Consider the following 26,203-nt stretch of genomic DNA (forward strand, 5'->3'; position numbering starts at 1 on the left):
CTTATCCTATGAACTACCGCCCATATGGTGAGATGGGCCTCCATCAAGATATGATGAAGACGTTTTGAGATGAGTGATCTCGGATTAATGCACTACTTTCTTGGCATCGAGATCAATCAAGAAGAATAAGGTATCTTTATATCATAGAAGAAGTATATAGAGAATCTATTGAAGAAGTTTAAGATGGAAGGATGCAAGATGATTGCTACACCACTCGCTATAAATGAAAGGTTCAAGAAAGAATATGGTTCAAAGAAGGTTGATGCCTCAATCTACAAAAGCCTTATTGGGAGTTTACTTTATCTCACAGCTACACAACTAGACATTATGTATGCAACAAATTTGCTCTCGAGGTTCATGCAAAACCCAAGTCAAGTTCATTATGGAGCAGCAAAAAGGATACTAAGATACTTGTATGGCACAAAAGAATATGGCATTTAGTACAAATCCACTACTAACTTAAGATTGACCGGCTATACTGATAGTGATTTGGCAGGATCAGTGGATGACATGAAGAGTACCTCAGGCTATGCTTTCTCACAAGGATCTGGAATATTCTCTTGGGCATAAAAGAAGCAAACCACAGTAGCACAATCATCAGCAGAAGCTGAGTACATAGTAGCGGCAGCAACAACAAGTCAAGCTATATGGCTAAGAAGAATACTTGAAGACATGGGTGAGTGGAAAAAGGAACCAATAACGATCTATTGCGACAACAAGTCTACTATAGCAATGGCAAAAAATCCAATATAGCACAGCAGGACCCAACACATTGCAATCAAGTATCACTTTTTACGAGAGACAACTAGCAAATAAGAAATTGAGCTCAAGCATTGCAAGTCCGAAGAACAATTAGCAGACATTTTCACAAAGGCATTACCGTGTTCAAAGTTTGAGTTGTTACAAGAGCAACGAGGAGTTACAAGAAAGTGCATTAAGGATGAGTGTTAAAAAAATAATCCACTTTCTAGAAGTTTTCTAGAAGTTCAAACTTCTAGAATTAATTAGCACTCTAGAAATTAAATCTTTAAGCCTCTAGAAAAAATAATACACTTTCTAGAAGTTCTAAATTCTAGAATGTATTTGGGTCTAGAAGATGATGATTTCTAGAAAATGTAAAATTCTAGAGAGAGATGTCTAGAATGTTGGTTAGCTTTGATCCACCTACTTGGCTCTAGTATAAATAGGGCTAAGCTTGTACATTTGAGAACAACCCAATACAAGTTCCCATTTTCCCAACAACTTGAGTCTTTATCATTTGCTACTATCCTATCTTACCTAGTGTACTATCTCTCACATACTAAGTCCTAACAACTCTACTCTCCTCCATATCCCAACAAGGTTCAAATTTTATATGGCACGGTTAAAGGCATGTGACTTGTGCAATTGTGCTTTTAGGCTATGTTTGGTTTGAAGGAAAAGGTAGGAAAATGAAGGGAAAGACAGGGAAACCAATATAAGGTTTGTAAAGGTTTTCCTACCTTTCCCTACCTTTCCTTCAAACCAAACATAGCCTAAGGCAAGGCTCTAAAATTTGTGGCATGGTTTAAGCTCAAAACTTTGGTTTGACATCTAAGCCTTTATCTTAAGGCTATATTTGGTTACAGTACAATTTTATTTGCACTAGTACAAATACATAGGAGTGCAAATCTAAAAATGCAAATTCTTGTTTAATTTTGTTTTGTATTTTACTTTATTCTGTTTCATGTCTTAATTTACTTCTTTTGTACTGCAATCAAACAAAATAAGCAAAAAGTTGAAACAAAAATAGGTCAGAATTTTCATTGCCATGGTTTTGCATCAGTGCAAATTTATTTGCATTGCAATCAAACACAACCTAAAGAATCATAAACCTCAAAGGCCTAAGGTGTAAAGGGGCACAAGTCTAAAAAATCTAAATACTTGATTTATTTGATAAGAAAAGGATTGTCTTTTTTTTCGATTAAAACATATGAGAAAGGCACTTTGGTATAATTATGGGAAAATAAAAAAAAAATTAAAATGAAGAAAAATAAAATTTCTAGTTTCTCCTAGGCTTACTTCAATTAGGGTTGTAATTAGATCAGATTTAGCAAAATCTGAATTAGATTTGATTATTGAAAACTTGAATCTGAAACCAATCTGATTTCAAATTTGAATCCTAATGGACTCGAATTAGATTCAGATTTAATTCAACTTCACTTTAATTGTTAAAGTATTTAAAAAAAATTAAAATGTTAATTACTTTTCACTTATATATATATATATATATATATATATATATATATATATATATATATATTAATGTAAATATAACATATCGAATTTATATATATAAATTTATATATAATGTAATATATAAAAATATATTCTTTATAGTTTTAAATATAATTATATAAAATTTATATATTAAAACCAATAAATATTATAATATAATCAAATTGGATTTTAACTAGATGAAGGAGTCAAATTTGAATCCGAATCTGATCTGATTACATAAATACATCTTCCGAATCTGAAATAATTGAATTGGGTATGGGATAGGGCCACAGATTTTTGGGTATCGTTCAGAGGCCTAACTTCAATGCAACAAGGGCCAAAAATAACCTTCCTCGTTCTCTCTTCATTCTTAATTAATCAAGTGGGATTTTTTCCCTTATTATTTTTCACTTTTGGGTGATTAAAAATCTATCATCCCAAGTTTGTTATTTTTTCTATTTTCTTGTTTTCTCCACAAGAAAATACTATTTGTTCAATTTTTGCCTCTCATCATCAATTCCTTTCATTTTCTTTTTGTTTTTTTGCATAGATTAAACGAGTTCAAATCAGCCCCCCACAACGTCTCACAGCACATCCCCGCCATGTATTGGGAACATCTCCTGATGATGACATCATCATTTCTGAGATTATCATCGAGAGATGTTCCCAATACAAGGCGGGGGGATGTGCTGTGGGACATTGTGGGGGGCTGATTTGGTCTCAGATTAAACCAACTAAATTGTTTATTTTCTTCCAAAATGTTGGATGACCAGAAATCTAGTATCGATTATAGAAATGATTCATTAGAAGATGTCATTAGTGATGAAAATTTCTACGGCGAAAACTTTTTGATGATATATTGAGTTGTGCCTTGAATTCTTGTTTGCTTACTGTTCTATGACCCAACCGACATTTGTGGAGAAAATATCTGAAAGGGAAATTTCATTGAGGTTTAGGAGGATGTGGATAGGGATGTCAATTGGACTGGATTTGGTCCAAATCCTAATTCCCCTTATATTTCTTGGTCTAAAGGCATGCTAGATCTTATGCATAAAATTCCTGATAAACATCTCCTTAAACAGATTCTTGACTGGTATGCCATATCTCTTTATTATATCTGGTTTGCTCGAAATGAAAGAATTTTCAAAAACAATACTATTTCCAATCATTGGATAATCTGAAAAACTAATAGTATCTTTCATAACATTTCTTCTTCTCACTTAAATATAACTCCTGATCTTCCTCCCCAGATCTGCTTACAGATTACACAAAATACTGATTGTATCATCTTTACTGATGCAGGAAAATTTTATCAGCTTTCTTATTCTTATGGTGCTATTTTACTTGATTCACATTTAAATTGCTTACAAATTGCAGGAGGAAGAAGGAGTTTAAAGTCAGTTGAAGAAGCAGAACTTTTTGGTATCTATAAAGGACTTTCCATTGCCCAATCTTTAAGGAGAATACACATTTTGATCTGCTCTGATTCCAAAGCAGTTATTCAAGCTCTTCAAGATCATTCCTCTTTACATTGGTCTCTTTTAAGCCTCTTAACAGAGACCAAAAATTTACTGCTTTCTTTTGAAACTTTTAAGTTAATTTTCATCAAAAGGAGGTATAATATTCCTGCTCATCAAATAGCAAAGTTAGGCAAAATCTTGCAGCAGGAATATTTTGTATGTTATGAGTACCCTCCTTTTCATCCTCCTGTACAAAACTTTGTTTACTGTTCTCGTTGTTAATATAATATTTTTACTCGTCAAAAAAAAAAAAAACGAAACAAATTGAATAATGAGACAGTTACTGGCTACGCAAGATCGTTTCTTTCCTTTTTTTTTCCCCCACGATTTGGGCAACAAACAGAATAAGTCGAATACAGAAGAACACAGTCGGTCACAGAACAAACAGATAAGTCTGACCAAACAGGCTAACAGGAGCCTGTGTAACTGAGTACAACAATGCGATGAACAAACATTAGATAGGGCAATAGTCAATGAGACCAGCAGAAACAAATAGCATCAATATTAGAAATTAAACGGAATGGAGACTTGGAAATGCAACGAAGACAAATTCATGGAAGTCGAACGATAAAAAAGGAAACCCTAATTTAATAGATGTCAATCAGAACGGTGGAGAGATAGAGAAGAGATAAGTCGAGACGCACCGGAGCTTCGGCGAGGCATGGTTTCAAAGGCGGCGAGACAACAGACGAGAGGGACCTAAATCCAGACAAACTCCGACTCGAGCTTCCAAACCGACTTCCAAATTCCAACTTGGCGGGAGGGAGTATTTATAGTTAGAAATGTGACATGTGATTCTTTTACAATTGCCCTTGTTTTCGTGTAAAATTTACTTGCGGTCCGTATTTGTGGGCGTTTCGATGGAGTGTAATATTGATGCCGGTAAACTTCACTTATCATAACGTTTTATATGGATGTAAATTTCAATAGCGCGTCATGCATTAGTTCCTCCATTCAATCGCACGATTTGTAAATGTCGTACGTACAAAGAATATTAACGGACATCAAATATTTTTTTAGTCTTTTTCTATTAAATATTAAAAAATTAAACAAAATGAAAAGACAAAACAGTTTAAACAGATTTATTATTTACCCATAAGAGATGCGAGGGAGAGAGGTTCCCATAAACCTCGTCTTTTTCCCAATTACTGTCCTGTCTCTATTGGTATATCATTTCTTTCGTCGGAATCACTAATTTCGGTAGTTATTACTTCTCTTCTTGTCGGTTAATGCGGTGCCATAGGAGAAAAAGTTTATCCTCTGCCCAATAGATGTTACATTGTCTCACCACTTCCCTCCTCAAGCCTGGTTCAACTCCATCTAGTTGAAGACTTCTTTCTATTTTTTCTCAATTGGTCTCTCATCTATCATCGCTTTCTTTACGAAGATAGAAACAAAATTCATAAGTAATAATTAGATTAAACTTGTAAATCTATAATTTGGCACAATGGAAAATGATTTAGGAGTATTAAATTGTTTTTATACAAGCATTTTGATTTGATAGTGAGACCTATATTGAATTATTTGTTATGTCTACAAAGTTATTATCTTATCTTTTTTATTTTTAAAATGCAAATTAAGATGGTTCTTTTCCTTTTTTATGCTTGTTTGGAAATACCAACAAGTTTATGGTGGTGGAGCGGTGGTTTTGGGAAACAAAATGGAATGAGGATTTGAGGATCCTCTAATTCACCAACCATGTATTGTGGGGTTGTGAAAATTAACAGCAGAAAGTCGTGATGGTGAATAGAACGATGGTTCTAAGAAACCAAAAGAGTCAAAACGTTCCCAGTGGAGAATAGTGGGAGAAGTAGGGAGAAGCAACAATGGTAGAATAGAGAACACCCACTTAATAAATCTTTTAAAAGGGATCAATTTCCACTTTCATGTTTCAGTAGATTACATGGAGTAGTTGAATTCGAAACTAAAATCATGATATGACTCATTGTAAATAATTTCTGTGTCACTTGTTTGGTAGGAAATAAAAAGCGCGGTGCTGGTGAGGATAAAGGGTTTGTTGGTGAAAACATGAAGAAGATGACCCCTGCTATCCTCCGCCAAATTTGTTTCTCACGGTTGGGTTGGATGGTCAAAACTTTTTTATGACTAAATTTCTAAAATAATTAAATAAATGAAACAAGCATCTTGAGAGATCAGTTAAATTGTCCACACATGTGTCATGGTATGTTTGGATGTACAGGAAGTTGTGTAGAACGGATTGTGCAGGAGATCCAGACTCCTTTTTACTCCTTTTTACATGGATAATCATACTTTTCAAAGTTATAATGGTTTACTAGCGGGGACCCGTGCGACGCACGGGATTTATTAAGAGAAAGCTAAATAATAAAAATGGTCATATACTAAAATACCCCTTGTAGTTTCATGGATTTACTAAAATCTACCCTATGGTTAGCATTTTACTAAAACACCACTTATAATTTGCAATGGATTTAATCAATCTTCCCTTAGATGACAGCGAAAAATTAGAGCGTTGATCCTAATGTTCATTTAAATAAATTTAATCAAAAGAAGATAAAAATAAAATACCATCTTTGCCCTTAATAAGATACAGGCAACCACTCTATTGGCTATATTTGGTCAATTTTGTTTTTTATTTTTTGAATAAAAAATCATGGGCCTAATGGCAAAACAAACACTCATTAATAAAAGGTTGATTAAGTAAATAAGTTGTGCAATATATGGAACGCTTTAGTAAAATGAAAACTATAAGGTAGGTTTAAGTAAATATGTAAAACTATAAGGTGTGTAAGAATGGCAACAAGGCGAGAATCATATTCCTCATCCCCGACCCTGATTCTGAAATTAACCCCCATCCCTGATCCTTGACGGGGATGGGTTCCCGGTGGTGACCTAAATCCCCAAAATGTTTTCAGATAATAGTATTTTTTAAAATAAATAAAAAATTTAAATTATAAATAATGTTTTAAATATGTTTTGATATATATATAATCAAGGTTGGGGCAGGGCATGGACCTCAATCCCCATCCCTAACCCCGACCCCGACCTCAACGGGGGATTCCTATTAATGCATCACACTCTTTAAAGTATAAGGTTGCATTTGTCAATGGTGTAAATGTTGGACGGTTGTAATACTACACTCTGGTCCAGCTTTATGGTTGTTTGGATAAAATGTAAAACACCAATGAAGATCGTTGTAAAACGTCCCTTTTAAGAAACTTTTACATCGATAATCTATGTGAAAAATATATTTAAAAAAATGACATAAAATCTCTTCATTTCTCCATTAAAGTAAAAGTACTCCTACTCGTAACATCTCTCTCTTCTCCATCTCCTCCTGTTTTGTCTCAACCCCATGGTAGTGTCTCTTCACTGGTGCCATTTCTTCTCCTCCTAGCCATCCAAAGCCATATCTATAAAGTGTCGATCAGACAAAATACCACTCGCATATCGATGGACTCAAGGTTCTACAACAAGGCTTCAGTTCCAAAGGAGATTTGGAAGCCTTTTGGGGGGAGGGAGCAAGGTTGTCTTCGAGCCCTTTTGCAGATTTTGAGTTGGGCGGTATTCTTCGGGTACACAGAGACTACTGGATTATGATTGGGGGTTTCGTTTTTGGGTTTTTTTAGGGAGATCTTATAAACTTTTTTCTCATCTCTACCATGAGAAAACAAGCCAACCCAGATAAATTAAAAAAAAAATGATAGATGATTAGATATAGAAATTAGAATTAATGTTGCTGAGCAGTGGCGTTGACGAAGGTGGCTGATACTTGTCCCGTGCATTGATAACGTTGATCAAATTGATGGTTCGACCAGAGTCTGGCTTGGGTGCTATTGTGCGGCATTGCCACAAACAAGCTATTAGAGCCTCCAATGTGGAGTAGGCATTGATGAGATGTGGAGGTAAGTGCTTGCATAGGGCTGATATTTCTCTTATGCTAAAAAGGAATGATTGTCAAACCATTTCATCATCATCGGCTAGAGGGGAGCTAAGCACATTGATCGCTTGCATCCTTTCCTTCCTTTATACCCAAAAATGTAGGCACGACACTCACAGTGGAACACAAGCATACAATAGTTCCCTCTACCACATGGGTTGCATAGACGGGGCCTTTGAACCTCTTGCCATCTCACCAATGGCCTTCACGCTTTGTATTGGGTGGTCTACAAAAAGAGGGATGGAGATTTACATCAATGGGTATTCTCCAAATGTCAGCAACAAGGTAATGCTACTTTTACATCGATTATCCAAACACATATGAGTGTAAATGGGTGTAAAAGCTGGTTTGCTTTTTACATCGACAGATCTAACCCTTCTTAAAATCCATTAGTGTAACTTTGTATTTACACCACAAATAAACACAACCTAATGGTTTATTCATTTAAGTCGGTGGGTGTTGAACTCTATTGATGTATTTTTACATCAATAAATATTTACACCAAAAGCAAAATGTATTTTAAGCAATTTTCTCCTCTCTAAGAATCCAATTTGAGTTGGGATCTACTCCTAAAAAAGCACTCCTCACATCAACCTCACAACGCTTTCCAGCCACACATCAAGAACATCTCCTATACTTTATGTTGTTATTCATAGGGAGATGCTCCCAATATACGGTGTCTGTGGAGTGTGCTCTATGAGGAACAAATCCCGATTCCACAAAGCTTTACTCACATTGACCTCACATGTCACAGCTGCACATAGGGAACACTATATTAGCAATGGGAGGCCCTGCTACATAGTGCGAGTGTGATACATTAGAAAGTTATCCACATAAATTTGCTTCCAATTTAACGAAATTAAAAAATGTTTTAAGAGAATTTTTATTTACAGCCAATGACCAATTACCAGATAAAGGATTTATGATTTTCCACAAATTTTCAACCCATCGTTGACTTGGTCAGTTGAATAGTTGAAAGTGTCACCCTACAAGGTTTTGGTAGAGTTGTAATGCGAGTTAGGCCAATAGTGGCCGGCCCAGCATGAATGCATGATAGGGGTCATGCCTAGCACGGCATGGTCGTTATTAGTATCTTGTTATGGCTGTAAAAACCCCTACCCTCACTCATTCTCACCACAACCCCACTCTCTTACGTTACATTACATAATACTCTCGTACTCTATTACTCCCTACCCTCTCTGATTAATAAATCTGAATTTGTATGGTCGGAGGAAACCAAAACATATACACGGTACATCTCATAATTGAGATCTATATCTACTCGCAGGGAGTGCTTGTCACACCGACTATACAGCTACATCCTACCGTGTATTAGAAACATCGCCCATGAATAATAACAACAAAGTTCATAATATATTCTCGATATGCGGCTGTACATGATGTGAAGTCGTGTGAGAGTACATCCGGACTCTCGTATTCATGTGAGGAGTAACTCGACACACACATTCGAGACCCTAATTTTGAAACTATTTTGCTAATTAATTTCTGACAATGATTCGAATCCGATGAATAAGATCCGACTAGAACCAGATTATACACAAATCAAATTTCGATCTACTACCTAGTAGCGGTGCGTTCGGGGGCGACAAATGTTCATTTATTAAATTGACTAAAATAACCCTAACAGAACCGCTAAATATCAAAACTGAGGTTGCCATTTCCCGGCAGAAATCTGGAGAGCTCCACTCTACAGACTACAGTTCGCCTCAGGCCGAAGTGCCAAACTTCTACACAAAGACAGACAAAATTACAAATAACTCGCAAGATCGTCTTTGTATTCTCGTGTCGCTGGAACCTGCGGTTACGGATTCACAAACTGAACCTGTGCTTGGCGACGATTTCCGGTCAGGATGATGGGAAAACCAGTTCCCTATCCGTCCTCTCCGGTCTGCACCCTACAGCGATCGCTTCTCACTTTTGCCGCTTTAACCCTAATTTCCTTCACTTATGTCTCCTTCAAATCTCTCCGTTTCCCACTTCAGTACGGGTCGGATCTCTCGGAAAATCCTCCTAAAGTTAAGGTACTTCTTTTTTCTAATTTAATTTATTGTTTTCGATTCGATCCCCTATTTCGAAGTTCGGTTTTCGGGATTTTTTTTCTGAGTTTTTTACGCAGGTTTTGATGTATAAAGGTCGTTGCAGAGGGAGATTTTGAGCAACTTTCAGACATCTATCACTCAACGAAGGTTTTCTTGCTGAATTACGCGGAAATGGAGAAGAACTTTAAAGTTTACATATATCCCGATGGAGATCCCAATACTTATTACCAGACGCCGAGGAAGCTTACGGGAAAATACGCAAGCGAGGGTTATTTCTTCCAGAATATTAGAGAGAGCCGATTTCGTACGGATGATCCAGATCAGGCTGATCTTTTCTTCATTCCGATTTCTTGTCACAAGATGAGAGGAAAAGTAGTTCTCTCCTCCCTTCCCTTTATTAATTCACCACTGCAATCCATTACAAAGCCTTTTACAGATCATAGTTTACCACATATCTTAAAATCTGTTGTTTTTTTTTTTTGATAAATTATTCTAAAATCTATTGTTTATCCAAAATTTAGTATTAATACTATTTATCTTCCCCAAAGTTAACTGCCAAGAAACATAGAATCATGTCTCATTTCTTGTTCTAATCTACAGTATTCTGAAATAAAACTTTGAGTGGATGTAGTGCCAAAATGTGTTTGCAGCAACCATGGACATTTGCTACAAATAGAGGAGATTATAAGTTTTATAGCCAAGTAATTAACTACATTCACATTGGCACATCAAACTGCAGGGATGGAATCTCTGAATCCCGAAAGCAGGGAAACGAGCTTATTATATGAAGTTCGGAACAGGGGAATCTCAAATTACAAATTTGTTTGCTAAACTTTTGAATGGCACAATCTAGTCTTATTAGCAATTTTCCCTTTGGCTCCATTCCCTTTACAGTCCTGTAGCTGCACAGTTCAATGGAGAACATTTCCTTGTATATTGAAAACAAAGTATATAAGTGAAACCAGAGGAGAATGGCGTGCTACTTCTTCTGTACATGTTCCATGTAGCTAGGGCTTTATGACCTCAGAAATGGATCCCATCTAAGACATCTTTTGGGCAAAACACATTTTTCATCAAATTAGGTTACTAGAACTTCGGAACCTGCCTTTCTTTCTTTTTTCGTTTTTCTTTTAATTAATGGTGGTATCCTTTCCTTTGTAAGATAATTCAGAATTTTTGAGTCATTTAGTGCAGAGTGATAAAATTTCTTCTTTTGAACTAAGATTTATTCACCTTTCTGATTCCATTTGCATGTGATGTGTATTTAATTGTCTGCAGGGCACATCTTATGAGAACATGACGATAATTGTCCAAAATTATATCGAAAGCCTAATATCGAAGTACCCTTACTGGAATAGAACTCTGGGTGCCGATCATTTTTTTGTTACTTGTCATGATGTTGGTGTCAGGGCAACCGAAGGAGTTCCGTTACTTGTTAAGAATTCAATTAGAGTTGTCTGTTCTCCTAGCTATGATGTTGGATTCATTCCACACAAGGACGTAGCTCTCCCTCAAGTATTGCAGCCATTTGCTCTTCCAGCTGGTGGGAATGACATAGAAAATAGGTAACACAACATGGTGGAAGCATCACTTTACATATTTTACAATATGAAGACTAACATTTGAAAGGACATCTGTTGGTTATGTTGTCTCAATTTATTAGTTATTGTCTGACAACAATAAATACCTCCTTGATATCTGTGCAAGCAAATACTTTTTATCTGGGTTGGCCCCTGATATAAGTGAGATTGGATTAGCTGAACGCATTGACTGTTTATTGGGCAATTTTGTGGGAATTTTTGGGTACTCGACCTGTCCTGACCCCTATAGGACCCATTTATCAAAACCCTATAGGGTTTGGGACAGGTTTAGGTTTTGTCCTTAGGGTACCTGATACCCAAACCTGATTATATTTAACATAGGTCCACTCCCATTACCTGATTATAAACCCTTGCATATATTATTAAGTATGGGAAAATCTATGATGCTGGAAAAGACATGATACTCGAAGAACTTTGACCAATCAAAGCCGCCCATGAATTTCAATAGAAAGCAACTGATTCATTACCACTTTTATGATACTGGTTGATTGGTTATGGTTATAAGTTATTCTGATACCATAGTCAAACTATATACATCTTCACCACTAGCCTACCACACCATTTTTGCTTAAGAGGGCATCACATTTTGCTTATGTGATGATGGGTTTGGGAAATTGGGAAAAAAGTTAAACAGGTTTGGGATCAAGGGTGCTTAGGTGGGTTTGAGAATGAGAAGGGAAGTTTTCACGGGTGCCCTACCCATTGTCATCCCTGGTGGAATCAATGATAACACCCCATCCCAATCATAAAATACATGTGACCCACAGTGAGAGATTGAAAGGTGGTGGGCCCCATGTATTTTATGATTGGCATGGGGTGTTATCATTGGTTCCACAGTCCACTAAACAACCAACGTGTTCAGCCAATTGGAGTTAGATATAAGTTAGTTTGATTTTGGCATTCTCGAAAGGCTTGTGCTATGCGATTGAGAGCAAAGAGGCATTAAAGAGAACTTTGCCTTTTGTATGCATTTTCTCTTTTCTTAGTAAAATTTCTTTTATTGATCAGCACATAAATAAATAATTATTGGATGTTAGAATTTTGGCATTCCCAAACCTAGAACTGAAACCTTTTTGAACATCACAAGTCACATAAGGCTAGTGCCCCCAACTTCAATTATGAAAAACATGTTCAATATTCTATGTTATCTTTTTCTTTTCTTAATATACCTTGTTGTGTATGGACCCTGGAGGATGTGGTTTGCTTCCAATGTAGGAAGATTTATTCCTACTTTTCTTGTAGCTAATGTTTACGTCCATTTCAATAATTGTTGACCTCATTTAACTATGTAACTAGATCTAAATTTTGGTTTAATGAAGTTTGATGGGACTTGCATTGTTATTTTAGGCTCATTTCTTTAACTCGGTGTCCTTCAGAAAGTGGCTTGTCTAGGGCTAACCTAAATGGAGCCATGGAGTGCTTGGAAGTTGGAACCATAGTTGTCAGGTGACACCTAGGTGATAAGGTGCTCATGGAGGGTCACCTTGCTTAATCGCTAAGGTGGGTATGATGGGTTTCTTATTCAATTCTTTGATTGAGAAGATGGGTATGATGGGTTCTTTTCCACATCCCTATGGTTAGTCTTTCCATACTTTTCGTTGTTAATGATACTTAATACCTTTTCTAATTAGCAAAAAAAAATTATCAAAATTAAAAGAGAAAAGAATACAAAGCAAGAACCAGAAGCATCCTAGAGAGTTATTCTCTTCCCATCCTTGGGGAGAAATGTCGAGTTGCTAGATGACCTAAGATTGAGGATTGGGTATTTACAACAACCACAAGAAGCATTAAAGGGATTCCATCAAGGGAACCGAAAGCATATAATAAACCTATTGCTATATAATGCAAAACCTCATCAAACATGGTGATTCTGGGGTGACCAGGGGAAAACATAGACTTGGTTGAGTTAGGCAGAGAAAAGAAGTGAGACAAGGTGAAGTGAGATGAAGGAAGTGTTCATGAGGTCAAATGGAAATACTCTTGATCGAGTTAGGTGGTTAGTTGCTTGCTTGGTTGCTCAATTTTTTTGATAGATAAATGAAGAAGTATATATCATTCAAAAAACAAGCAGGAGGAGGGCAAGGCACCCTTAACTCGAGTACAAAAAGATTTTATACATGTATAGCTTTCCAACACACTATACACTTAGAGTTAATTGAAAATTATACCAACTATTCAACAAGAGAGGCCCACCTGGGGCTTGAGGATCTTTCCTCAAGGTGCTTGAGGATCTTTCCTCACCTAGAGAGGCCCACCTGGGGCCAAAAAGTCAACAAGGAAGGTAGGCCCGAAGGTAAAATCCAGCTTCTGTTAAACAACCACTAGAAATGGGACCAGATATCCAAGGTGAATGGGCATTGTGGCAAAAGACGACTCATAGTCTCTTGGTCTGAACCACAAAGCCTACAAGAGTTTTCAAAAAGCAATCCCTTGCTCCTTAGATGGTCAACTGTGAGAGGCTTTAGAGATGAGAGAGGAGAGAGCCGACTTGTAGTAGGATTTGGAGGAGAATCCCCTCAAGCTTTTTTTTGTTTTTTGTTTTATAATTGAATCCTCAGTTTTCACCAATCCAAACTTGGCAGTCTACTAAGATATGAGATCCATAAAGCCTAGCCAACAGAGAACTAAAGTCCTCTAGCTCCAAGTCAGTCGGGTTCCTTTGAAAAGGGTTGTTCCATAAAGCTTGCTTAGTTGCTCAATTTGTCAATTCTGAGCCAGAAGGGGAAGAAGTTTTGGATTGGGTTAATGTGGAATGGCACCCAAGAAGTATTAAACTTAGAAAGTTAAACACAGGGTTTTTCCTTTTTTTTTTTTTTGAACAAGGATGTTGAGGAAGTTTTGGCTCGTGAAACCAATAAGGTTAGATTTTTGGAGATAAGGTTGGGCAAGTGGAATTTGTTGACCAGAGCTATAGGTGCAGTAGTTCATAAAAGTCTAATGTGGATCAATAGCTTCGGTATTCCTCTCAATGCTTGGAGTTTATAGATGTTTTGTGCAGTGGAGGACGCACACGAGAACTTTAAGAAAATCGACCCTTGGATAAATAGATGGAAAAACTTGACAATGGTGTGGATTTTGCTTGAAGTGGAAGAAATTAATTTGGTTCCATTGTCCTTGGTGTTGAATTTTGCCAGGGAAAGGTACAATCTATGCTTAGTAGTTGAAGGCTTCCTACCATTGCATTGGCTCAATGATTTTGCATTGGTGGAGCTTGGTGAGGGGCGGGAGGCAAAAGGTTCTATTTCAGTTTGGGGGATTCAGAAGGTAGGGGGTGGGTGGGTGTTGGGATGTTTAAGATAAGGGTACTTTGGCAGTGGATAGCATTAATGTTGTTGAGTTGGGTGGGTTCCCCGAAGTTTGTTTCAGGAGTGGAGTTAGTAGTAAGGAGATGAAGGATCGGGAGTTACGCCTAGGGTTTAAGTCAAATGAGCTAGAGCCAATTCAAGGTTTCGGTTCTGGTTCGGGTCAGTTGGGGGGGGGGGAGTTAAAGGGGCTTCAAATTGAGGTGGATTTGAAATTTTATTTGGGTTGACTTGTTTAGACCGGACTGGGCCTTTAATTGATTCATTTAAATTTGATGAGGTTTTTAGGGGCGTTTGTTGCTTAATTGTCTCGAACAAGAAGGGTGAGTTTGCACTAGGATCGAGTCTACTAGAGAAAATCTTAAGGAAGTTGAGGTTGTTGATAGGAGGTCGTTTATTGCTGGCGTAGTGGAGGTGCCATTGGTGCTTGAGGAAGAGGGGTGCTGGGGTTTTTAGATGATTATTGAGGTCCAGGGGAAGCTTAGGCTCCGTTTGGTTTGTGGGAAGATTTGGGTGGGATGGAAAAGTGTAAAAGGGACCGAAGTATTGGAGCTCAATCTACTATTCATTCTCCTCGTCATTTGAACCAAAGGAGCAACGACGACGATCTCTCTCTTCTCCGATCTCTCATTCTCCCTCCCTTTCTCCCTCCATTCTTTCTTTTATTTCCTATTTTTCCTCCTTCATCTGTTGCAACTCTTAGTAGCGGTGGCCTGTGAAACCAACGAAGCTTGAAGTAGCGGCGGCCTATGAAACTAGCGAAGTTCGAAGCAGCGGCGGCCTGCAAAACTAGCGTCGACAGAGGACGAGGCATGTGGGAGGGAGGAGGAAGATGAAGAAGAATACCAAGTTCAAGTCGAATGGACAAGGCATACGGGAGTGAGGAAGGAGATAGATTTGAAAGAATGGTAGGATCCATCGAATGGGTGCCATGAAGGGTGCGGAATAGGTGGGCGAATTTCAAAAAAAATTTCCTACCTTCTTCCAACTGGGAATCATATTCCTTAAATTTAGAATACAATATTCAAGGATTCTACTTGAACCATAATCAAACCAGATCTGAACCAAAAGGAAACAGGAAGGATTATACCTGATCCAGAGAAACAATATCTCCCAAAGTTGGTGTTCACACCCAAAGAAGAAACCAATATCCGCTCCTGCTGAAGATGACACAACTGTGGATGGAACGGAACCAGCAGGGTGCGTCCTACACACTGGATTCTTCGCAAGAATCCTCGGGAAACCTTGAACATCGAACCTTTTTGGTCTTTCTTGCAAGATTGTTGTCAAGAACTGATTTCTTGACTTCCTAATGCTGCAAAGATCCAATCTTGCAACAAGGAATGGCGGCTGCTGGAGGAGGAGAAATCCAGGGACGAAGAGGGCTGAACTGTGTCTCTTCTCTCTAGAGTCTGTGAGAGATCAAATCTCAATTCGCAGGGGGTATCTCTCTTGTATACAAACCCTAGTTCGAAATCTGATATTTCTGTTAGGGTTTTCTCCTCTTTCTTCTTGATTAAGAAACCTCCCAATTTTTTGGGAGTTATCCTAATCCAAATCAGTATTTGGATAGGGGATAATCTTAATCCCTATCTGCAGATTAGGTTAACTGACTCCTGATCTTATCAGGAGGTTACCAGATTCAAATCTAATTTGAATTTGGTTTCTTAGAGTGGATAAGGTTAAAGACCCAATCCTTTTACTAACATCAATCTCAGATTCGCCCCATGAATAGGTGATCATATCAGCCCAGTTCGAAATGGGCTTTTGGCTCATTAAGTGTTCAGTGTTTAATTAGTTTCCAATCTGCTGCCCAGTCGGGCTTCTTTATATGGCGTGGGACCCAAGCATTGATCTACACACCAGCCACATGGGTTCGTCCCAGCCTTATTACAAGGCCCACCCGAATTCACTGAAAGACTCAGTGACCCCCTTGAGCCCATCACATGGACCCTATGGGCCCAACGCTTACATTAAGTGGTCCCTGGGCCAAGCCATCTTATAAAAACCCAGGGACTGTGGGCAGGTGCAAGATTAGCCCATCAGGTATTATCCTAAATGATCTTACACTTAACCTCTCAGCCCTTAATGATCAATCACTGCCCGACAAGAGAAGACCTCTCCCTCGGCTGCAAGGAACAGTGCCGCACTCTCTACTCACATGGATCCCGAGAATTAAAACCTTTTGCAAATCTTTTGAAGCCGTACACACACACACACACACACACACACACACACACACACACACATATATATATATATATATATATATATATATATATATATATATATATATTAATTTTGCAAAAACAAAATTCCAACGATTGAAATCAACTGCCGGCAGTTTGGTTTCCATCAGAGAGAGTGCAGTCCCGATCATTACCATTGTCCGACAAAGGGGCTGATTCCGTCACTATGATCACTCACTCAGATGAATTCTCAAACTGCCCCAACATGTCAAGGTTTTGACCCCCACTAGGGATCTCACTGATTGACACATCAAAGACAGCCTGATCCGACACCTAGTGATGTGTCATAATCGAGTCTAGGGGTCAGGTGTAACTTTCCAGTTTTGCCCATCCGTCTCCAAGGTCTAGGGCAATACTGGAAATCTGGTCTGGTTCAAGGGTTCAAGCAATCCCATACTGCATGTGCCTTGGGTCTTACCCTGATGGTCGAAACAAGCCATCCCAACACTTGATGGCACATCAGTATCAGCCTTGGTAGGATAAATCTCCCAAAACTTATCCAATGGCTGTGAATATTTAAAACTAACACAAGTTTCTATAAGTGTCCAGTTTTAGGGTCTTACACAGAATTATACCAAACAACATGAATCAAACATGTACTTTATTTATTTACACTAAATGTCAAAAGTACATCAAAATGGATTGAAGCTAAGGGCATACAAAACTGCCTAACAAGATTTTCTCGAGTTTTTCCATTGGGGTCGCACTGTTTTGGTGCGAGCCCAAATCCACGATTTTGGGATTTAGCATCCCACCTTTTTCTCATTCCATCCCCCTCCTTCCCTCAAAACAAATGTAAGAAAAGGGAATATTTTTGGAATATTCCCTTTTTTTCATCCCCATCCCACAAACCAAACAGAGCCTTAGTGATCGTGCAAAGGTTTTTGCTTGGTGGGAATCAACTTTATTGAAGGAGATGGTGTTTGAGGCACTGATGAGCTCCTCAATTTTGACTACCTTTGGAGAAATTAGGAGCCTAGAAAACGCTTATGATGGGTGAAGAGTTAAGTTTGTCATCTACTTGTCAACCTAGAGAAGTGACGGTTGTTTTAGGTTCGATTGTGTCTTCCAATCGTCAGGATTCTGGGAGCTTGGTGACTAGGGAACTGGCAAGGTTAAACATTAAAGAAGGTTGTATTGATGGTTAAGAGGGAGAAGGCTTAGTAGGAGGATGTTTGCTTCTTGCAATAGTTGAGATGGGGTTTTCTAATCGTGTTTGAATGGTGTGCTAGAGGCAGTGGAGTTCGCAGGTAGTAAGGAAGATGTGGTTAATAACCATTAGTTTGAAGATGGGGCTAGGGTTTGGAGGTCGAAGAATCAAGAATCTTTGTTGAAGTCCCTATTAGATGTGTCGGCAAAGACTTGGGTAGGAAGAGGGTGGAGGGTGAAAGTTTAATGTTCAACAAGGGGATAAAATGAAAAATAAAACATATGTGATTTAAAAGAAAAGATGAAAGGTCCAAAGAATGGTTAGTTGATATATGTAACAAAAAATTTCTCTTGTTTAAAAGATAAGTTAGGTGAGGTTAAGTGGTAAGGAAGTGGGTCGAAGGGGATTGAGGATATCTTTGGTAGTCAATAGGGCTGTTCACGGGTCGGGTTGGGTCGGTTTACTGCTGTTTTTCCAATCGACCCGACCTGGTCGGGTTACCAGACATAGAAACCGAAACCAACCCAGTGTTAAGCAAAACCGACCTGGTCGGTTTGAGTTGGGTTGGGTCGGTTTCGGTTCTAAGTTCATCCCTGTGATAAAATTTTGCTAATTTTAAAAACAGTCATAAATTGAACATCATTTCAGCCATCTCCTACGATAAAATTTAAATGAAAAGTTAATCACAAAAGTTGTTCATTAATCACTATTCACTAATCCAAAGTTTCTTGCAACCATTCAAAAACTAGGTGGCCTAATGGGCTTTGGAACTTCATGTTTGAACTAGGAACAAAGTCGGTTCAGTTTGGGTCGGTTTCGGTTTTCTTTCGGTTTAAGAATTTGCACAAACCGAAACCGACCCGTGCTAATGAAAACCCAGCCGACTCGGGTTGGGTCGGTCTGGGTTGGTCGGTTTGGTTGGTTGGGCCTTCTTATGAACAGCCCTAGTAGTCAAGTGGTGTTTGTGTGCCAAGTTGTTGGAGAAGAGGAGAAGAAAGAAGATACCAATGTAAGGATGGGGATTGAAAGAAAATGAAATCAGACCGTAGGGACCAGAAAATATAAAACTGAACCTATTGAAGATCTAGAAGGAAATGGAGATAAGATGTCAGATGTTTCCCTTCAAGAGGGGGAGGTGGAAGTGGATGAAGCTCGTGTTGTGCAAGGTAATTACATCTGGAAGAGGTGGTTAACAAGGAGGTGGAGGTAAGTAAAATCTTAGGGTTATTCTTTGTTGGGGGTGAGGAATTTGTGAGGAAAGTTTTTAGAAAAGTTGACGAGAATAGAGGCTAATTTTTGAAGAAGAGAGGGACATTGGTAGGTGGGGTAGACAATTCCTTAAGAGGCTAGTCTCTTCTTGGTTTTTTAGGCGGTGGGAAGAGTTTCTTGAAGTGTGATGTAAGGTTGAGAGCTTGAGTTGTGAGGACTTTGAGGGCATTCTCTTTGTAAAGGTTTTTTTGGGGGTTGCTTTTCTTTCTTCTTCTTCTTCTTCTTCTTCTTCTTCTTTTTTTGTGGGTGATTTGTCACCCCTGTTGTACTTCCTTTTCTTCTTAATGAATCAATATGTATGATTCTTCTTCTTCTTCTACTACTAGGATAAAAATAAAGGCTCAGAGCTTCTCTATTTTCTGAAGTTTCTTTTCTTTTCTTTTTCATCATTCTTCCATTTATTTCATGAATATGTTGATTTTCTATGTTTTAAATAAATTTTTTTTGATAAGTGTGTTTTAAATGATGTTTGTACATTTTTTATGAAGATTATAGACAATTAATAGTAAAAGATGGTTGATTGGTCAAAAAAAAAAGATAAAAAAAAATTGAAAGATGGTTTCTGCTTGCTATGGAACCCAGTGAATTACCCTAGGCTTAGGATTCATAATTTTTATTAAAAAAAAACCCCGCCTAGGTGCCCACCTAGATGACTAGGCAGCAAGGCACTCCCTTTACGCCTAGCCTTGCCTTGGTGCCTTGAAACTATGCTTGGAACAAACTGTATCGTATGTCTCTTATCTTTCACAAATTAATAAAATTTCTAATGAGTTACAAAAAGAAAAGGCTTTGTTTAATATTGGATGTCGTGTCTTTGCTTTCCTTTTACAAATAAGGTTATCATTTTGAAATATCATATGCCCAGTCTCAAAATGATTATTGGATTCATGTGACTATAAAGCACTGTCAATCATTAGGAATTAAATAAAAAGAATGTGATTGCAAGGTACTAAAACTGACAATCTGCATATTTTGCAGGACAACTCTTGGCTTCTGGGCAGGTCATCGCAATTCTAAAATAAGAGTTATTTTAGCACGTGTGTGGGAGAATGACACAGAACTTGATATCATGAACAATAGAATAAACAGAGCCAGTGGACATCTGGTTTATCAAAAGAGATTTTACAGGACTAAGTACTGTATATGCCCTGGAGGTTCCCAGGTCAATAGTGCTCGAATAGCTGATTCAATTCATTATGGGTGTATTCCAGGTAATAACACTTGTAATATAGTTTGTCATTATGAATCATCAATGGGCCTTTTGAAATGCCATTAAGGGTTGACTGATCTATTAATGGGTAGCAGTAGCACCTAGTAATTGCTTGTTGTCATGCCATTTTTTTTTTGAGAGAATGGTAAAGTAAAAGCAACAAAAGCACCTTGTAATTGCTTGTTATCAGGCCATTAGTGGTAATAAAATAAAATTTATTAAAGAAAAAAGCTTACAGGGGAGGTGACTAGTGGTCACCAACTGGATAGAACCTAGAGGTGACCACCCCTAACAATAAAATTCAATACAGAATCCTGAAAAACAACTTCCCTTACCAACCAGTAGTAAAAGCAACACTTGCTAGTCTATTTAACTGCTTTATCTATTATCAGATGTGCTAATAAGATAGCAACAATGTTGGTTCTTTTTTTTTCCGGGGGGGGGGTTGGTGCAGAGGACCATTCTGGAGCTTTTTTTCTTCTCATTATTCCTAAAGTCCCAATGAGTATGGTCTGGTTCTAGAATTTAATATTAGCAGTTTGTGATCATGAGGTTGATAGTGTGGCACTGGATAGTTGGAATTTCCCATTCTTGCCCATATACACATTCATATGTGTGTTCTGGCAGAGCTGTGCATAATGATATTGTTTTAATGTCATTAAACACAAGCAGAAAATGAGAAGGAAATGGGAAAACAAAAAAAAGTTTTTACTATTGGAGAAAGAAATAAGTTTGAACATAATAACAAGGAACCTTACTTGTCAAGGGATACCATGGTCAATTCAAATTGTCCTAATATAGGGATATAGGGTTATGTAGATTGGTTATTTGACAGTTGCTTTTTCCATGCTATCCACCTTTTGATTCTTTTGGTAAATATTCCTTATTATCTCTGTTTTCTAGCATGAATCCTTTCAATTGAGACTTGAAATGGGAAAATTGGGTGAACTGGTGTGGTGGCTGAATACGTGATTCCTTGCAAGTCTCTTTTACACATATGGAGACCCTGGGTCAAGGGTACAATTTCAGGAAACGTGTAAATGAAACATGTATTTGGCTTGACAATTTTAGCTATTCAAGGACTGCTAATCTTACATTGCCTATAGGGCGTGTAGGCTGTAGGCTTTGCAACTCCTAAATGAGACACCACCGACCTTCTCTAGCCATCCAATACCTACTCTCTCTTTCCAACCAGGGCAGGTTGATCATTTAGGGGGTTTGAAGGGTTACATGCATGTGAGATTAGTATTCCTCTTAGAACTCTTGTATCTGATTGTAATGCTTTTACTCTTGTTCCTTGCTAATTTCCGTGGTTGTTATTGATAAATAATTAAAGTTTGTTTTTTGTGCATAATGATATGCCACTGATTTACAAAAGTTGGCAGACAGATTGTCATACCACATTCAGAGGTCATGAGAAGGCTATATTTGACATTTGTTGTATGATATGCATCCATCCAAAATTCATATGCTAAAGTCATTTGGGTGTTTTTCTTGCAGTGATACTATCTAATTACTATGACTTACCATTTAATGACATCCTTGATTGGCATAAGTTTTCTGTCATACTCAAGGAGCAAGATGTGTACCAACTCAAGGACATTCTCAAAGGCATACCTGATACAGAATTTGTTACACTTCACAACAATTTGGTCAAGGTACAAACTCTTGCCTAGCAACAACCAATAATAGAAAATACTGACCTGATTTCTTCTTCTATGATTTGTTTTCACTTTAAGATCATTAATCCGTACCAGCTTATTACCAAGTCTTCTTTAATTGGTTTTCTCTGTATACCTTATTTCAATGATTATGCGTTTGCAACTGTTAGAGCTTGGGTTTGATTCCAATATAATTTCCAGGAAGAGGAGGGTACCATTATCCCTAATCAGGTCAAGTAGGGATCTTCCCTACATGATCTATCCTATTTCTTTCATGTGGATGGATGATGTGGCAATCTAAGCTGTATGAGTCAGGTCCTACACCCTGTCTCATATTAATATTTTCCCACCTAATGACCTAATATTGGCTGTTCAAAGTTTCAAATATTGATCTATCCTATTTCTTTCATGTGGATGGATGATGTGGCAATCTAAGCTGTATGAGTCAGGTCCTACACCCTGTCTCATATTAATATTTTCCCACCTAATGACCTAATATTGGCTGTTCAAAGTTTCAAATATTGATCTATCCTATTTCTTTCATGTGGATGGATGATGTGGCAATCTAAGCTGTATGAGTCAGGTCCTACACCCTGTCTCATATTAATATTTTCCCACCTAATGACCTAATATTGGCTGTTCAAAGTTTCAAATATTTTTAATATAAAACTTGCACCCAAATGGGTTTATTTTGAACATGTGGCAGGGGCTTTTGAGCCAAAATTTGTTCCCTGAATATGTGATGGGGAGATGAATATGGGGAGTCCTTTCAGGCTACAAACCTATTTGTCATATGGTAGATTCTTGCATTGTATACAATTTTCACTAAATGATCCAATGTGGTTATTAGACTCTATTCATTTTTGGGAAATGGTAGATTCAAGTAAACGCTTTTTAAATCTTGGTCACCAATTAATTCTCTTACAAGGTCTACTGCCTAGAGACCTTCCTACACTTATGTAATAAAACATTTTTATCATATTAATAGAAGTCAATGTTACCAATAAAGAAATATTAACTTCCACACTTTCCATTGTCCCCCTCACAGTCACAAAGCGACACAGAGATTGGAAATGGCAGCTCATGTCTCATTGATTCACTATTGTGTTTTATACATGCTTACCCAAAAAATAGTGTTCTACATAGAAAAATACAAATGTGTACTTTCTACAGTAAGATGAAAAGGTAAAAGTTGTGTATATATAAAGCAAATCACCATGTATTTCTACATATGGACTATGAAAAGGGGTTGTGTCAGACCTTTTCTTTTACTTTTAGCTAGTTGGATACAGATTAAAAGAGAAGAGAAATTGATAGAACACCTAAAAGAGAGAAAGGAGGGAGAGACTTTGGAAGTGTGGAAACTAATATCTTTTTACCTATTTGGAGTATAAGAGAAAGTTTATGTGCAATTGGTAAGGAAGGCTTACTTATATCTATTGTTTTCAAAAAATGAACCCACTGCCATTTGTTTGTTCTAGGTAGTGACTTGAAACCTTTCTTCCTCAGACTGAAGAATTATTAATAGATTGGGTTTTATACTGTTTTCGTTCTTCAGAAGGCTTTGCATTTGCTGATGGGCTTTTCCTTTGTGATATGGTTTTCAGGTTCAGAAGCATTTCCAATGGAATACACCTCCCGTCAGATTCGATGCATTTCATATGGTCATGTACGACCTTTGGTTGCGTCACCGTGTCATCAAATACTGAAGTGTCGGAGAATTCTATAATCCTTCTTACGCGTTGACGTTTCTGTGTCAGTCACAGTAAGAGCGACTTATCTTGGCTCCACTGATCCAGAAAGCTTGTAATATCATTACATACAAGTTTTTCTTTGAATTCGTTTTGGGTGAAGAACTGATCAGGAATTCTGAACCTAGACTAAATGAAACGGAAGATCCACAAGTAAGATGGTTTGGCAAGAAATGGCCACGAGATGAGCCGATTGACGTATGTCAACGTATGTTGCGATGGTAGATAGACCTCCCTTCCTCACCAGAAGGTTACGTTTATGGATTGCTTTTTTCAATATAACGTCACCGACTTGGTCAACGGCATTTTGGTTTGTTATCTATTTTCTGTTATTTGCAAGTTCGTTTTTCTCGTTTTTTTTTTCCCCTCATGTTGTTTTCCTACGCTGATTAGTGTAAAATATATTTTGTTTGTCAATTGATGCAGTTTGCCCTCTGCCATGGAATTGATCCACTTTCCTTTTAACCAAAAGTAGCATATCGTCATGCCACATTCAGGGTCTGTTTTGACTTTTGATAATTGTTGAACCGAAAAATAGAAAGCTGAAGTAAAAGGAGCTTGAATATATCTATAGAAAAAAGCTTAAATATTGGGGTTGTTGGTGTATGATATAAAGAACTATTATTATAAATTTATAATTGCAAATTTGCAATATTGTGACAGTCATAAGTCGCAACAATTTATTTTTCTTAAGCGAGATAAAGATGGAGATATGTCATATATAAACTAATATTCACGATATGTTTTTTAAAAATATTTTGTTCATTCTTAATACTAGTCAATTACGAAGGTTTGTGAGTATTAATGAAAATAAGAGTGATTATAGTGCAAGTAAAAATGTTTGAGGGTTTATTTAATTTTTTGTTGGTTCAAGTTTTATATGGTTACTTGTTAATCTGTTAAAGACATTAAAATATTAAAGATGCGATATTTTACCTTGATTCACATTTTTCATTCATGGTGCAGTTTCTGCACTGATATTTGCCTGAAGATAATTGTGTACAAATGTACGTATACAATTACTGGTGTAAATGGAGATATTATATCATTTTATCATTGAATTTCAGATTTGAAAAATGATGCAGAACCAGAACAAAAACAAGATAATAACATACTCTTGAATTAGATCCATCTAATTAAATTTATGAAAGAAGACCGAAGTTAAAAGGATAGAAAAATTGAAAATGATATGCAAATCTATATTCGAGAGAGAGAGAATCTTCTGCAACTCTTCTCAGTCCCTATTGACTTTATAAATGAGATCAACCGGGTTGGGAACGCTGTTTTTGAAGACCACACCGTACCTTGCGATGAGGCTTCTATAAACATTGATTCTTTCATCATCCTGGTTCCTGACACCATCTTAGAAGCCAGCCCATTTAACTTTTTATCCCCTGCTTCTTCGGTTAGAAAGCCATCAGTGACCCAAACCAGATTGCTTAAGCAAGCGAATAATGCAGAAGCAAGTGTTCGACGGTTTCAAACTCATCAGGGCACTTTGGGCAGTCTGGGAATATTTTTGACTATCGATTAGAGATGCAAACGGATCGGATCAGATTTGAATAAGGTTATATTCGAATCCAATCTGCCACTGTTAATTGTAGATCTGATCTGCTTTAAATATTTGATCGGATTTGATAGATATGGATCTGAATTCAAATTTAATTGGGAAGTTAGATATTCAAATCTAATCTGATCTGATACAAAAATATAATATAAATAGTATATTTATAAATAAATTACAATATATATATATGTACTATATATATTCATGCAAATAAATATATAGTATATATATCGGATTGGATAGGGGTGATTCAAATTCAACCAAGTAGGATCGGATCATGATCCGATCCATTTGCACCCCCACTGCTGAAAAGAAAACCCTGCAGTGCATTATAGATACATCTCCACAGAAACCCTGCAGCGTGCTAGAGATACATCTTTGGGAGTGTTTTAAAATAAGTGCTTATTTGGGCTGGTACAACACCATTAAGCGCTTATTGGTGTTTGGAAAATAAGCCCAAAATAAGTGCTTATTCAAATAAGCATTTGTTTTTTAAGCACTTATTTATAACATAAGCATTCCCAAACATGGCATTAGGAATTCTTGTAATTACTTGCTGGTTAGTCAAGCGAAAAAGAGAACTGATCTTTGTAATGGTCATTTCTGTCATTTTGGATTAATGGAAGGAGCCATCATCATGATCATTGTCATCCAAACCTTATCTCAATTATATGGGATTGGCCAAGTAAAATCTTGTTTTGCCATT

At 37.3% G+C, this 26,203-nt stretch overlaps 1 protein-coding gene across 3 annotated transcripts; it reads left to right on the forward strand.

Moving 5' to 3' along the window:
• The first annotated feature begins 9,354 nt into the window (after window positions 1-9,354).
• On the forward strand, window positions 9,355-24,592 carry LOC148845228 (Exostosin family protein). 3 transcript variants are annotated; one of them, XR_016102185.1, is made up of 8 exons: window positions 9,355-9,719; window positions 9,831-10,109; window positions 11,016-11,302; window positions 20,287-20,519; window positions 22,019-22,176; window positions 23,787-23,944; window positions 24,059-24,240; window positions 24,357-24,592. XR_016102185.1 is itself a non-coding variant. In XM_088954706.1 (6 exons), the coding sequence occupies exons 1-6, from the start codon at window positions 9,549-9,551 to the stop codon at window positions 23,886-23,888; spliced, it is 1,230 nt and encodes a 409-aa protein (XP_088810832.1). In that variant the 5' UTR covers window positions 9,355-9,548; the 3' UTR covers window positions 23,889-24,347. The 3 variants fall into 3 exon arrangements, 1 of the variants encoding a protein (XP_088810832.1); XR_016102184.1 differs by having other exon boundaries at window positions 23,787-24,240; XM_088954706.1 differs by lacking the exon at window positions 24,357-24,592 and having other exon boundaries at window positions 23,787-24,347.
• The last annotated feature ends 1,611 nt before the right edge of the window (window positions 24,593-26,203 follow it).

The sequence above is a fragment of the Nelumbo lutea genome, chromosome 7 (genome assembly GCF_056320005.1).
Source record: "Nelumbo lutea isolate HS-2025 chromosome 7, American lotus-T2T, whole genome shotgun sequence".
Taxonomy (NCBI): domain Eukaryota; kingdom Viridiplantae; phylum Streptophyta; class Magnoliopsida; order Proteales; family Nelumbonaceae; genus Nelumbo; species Nelumbo lutea.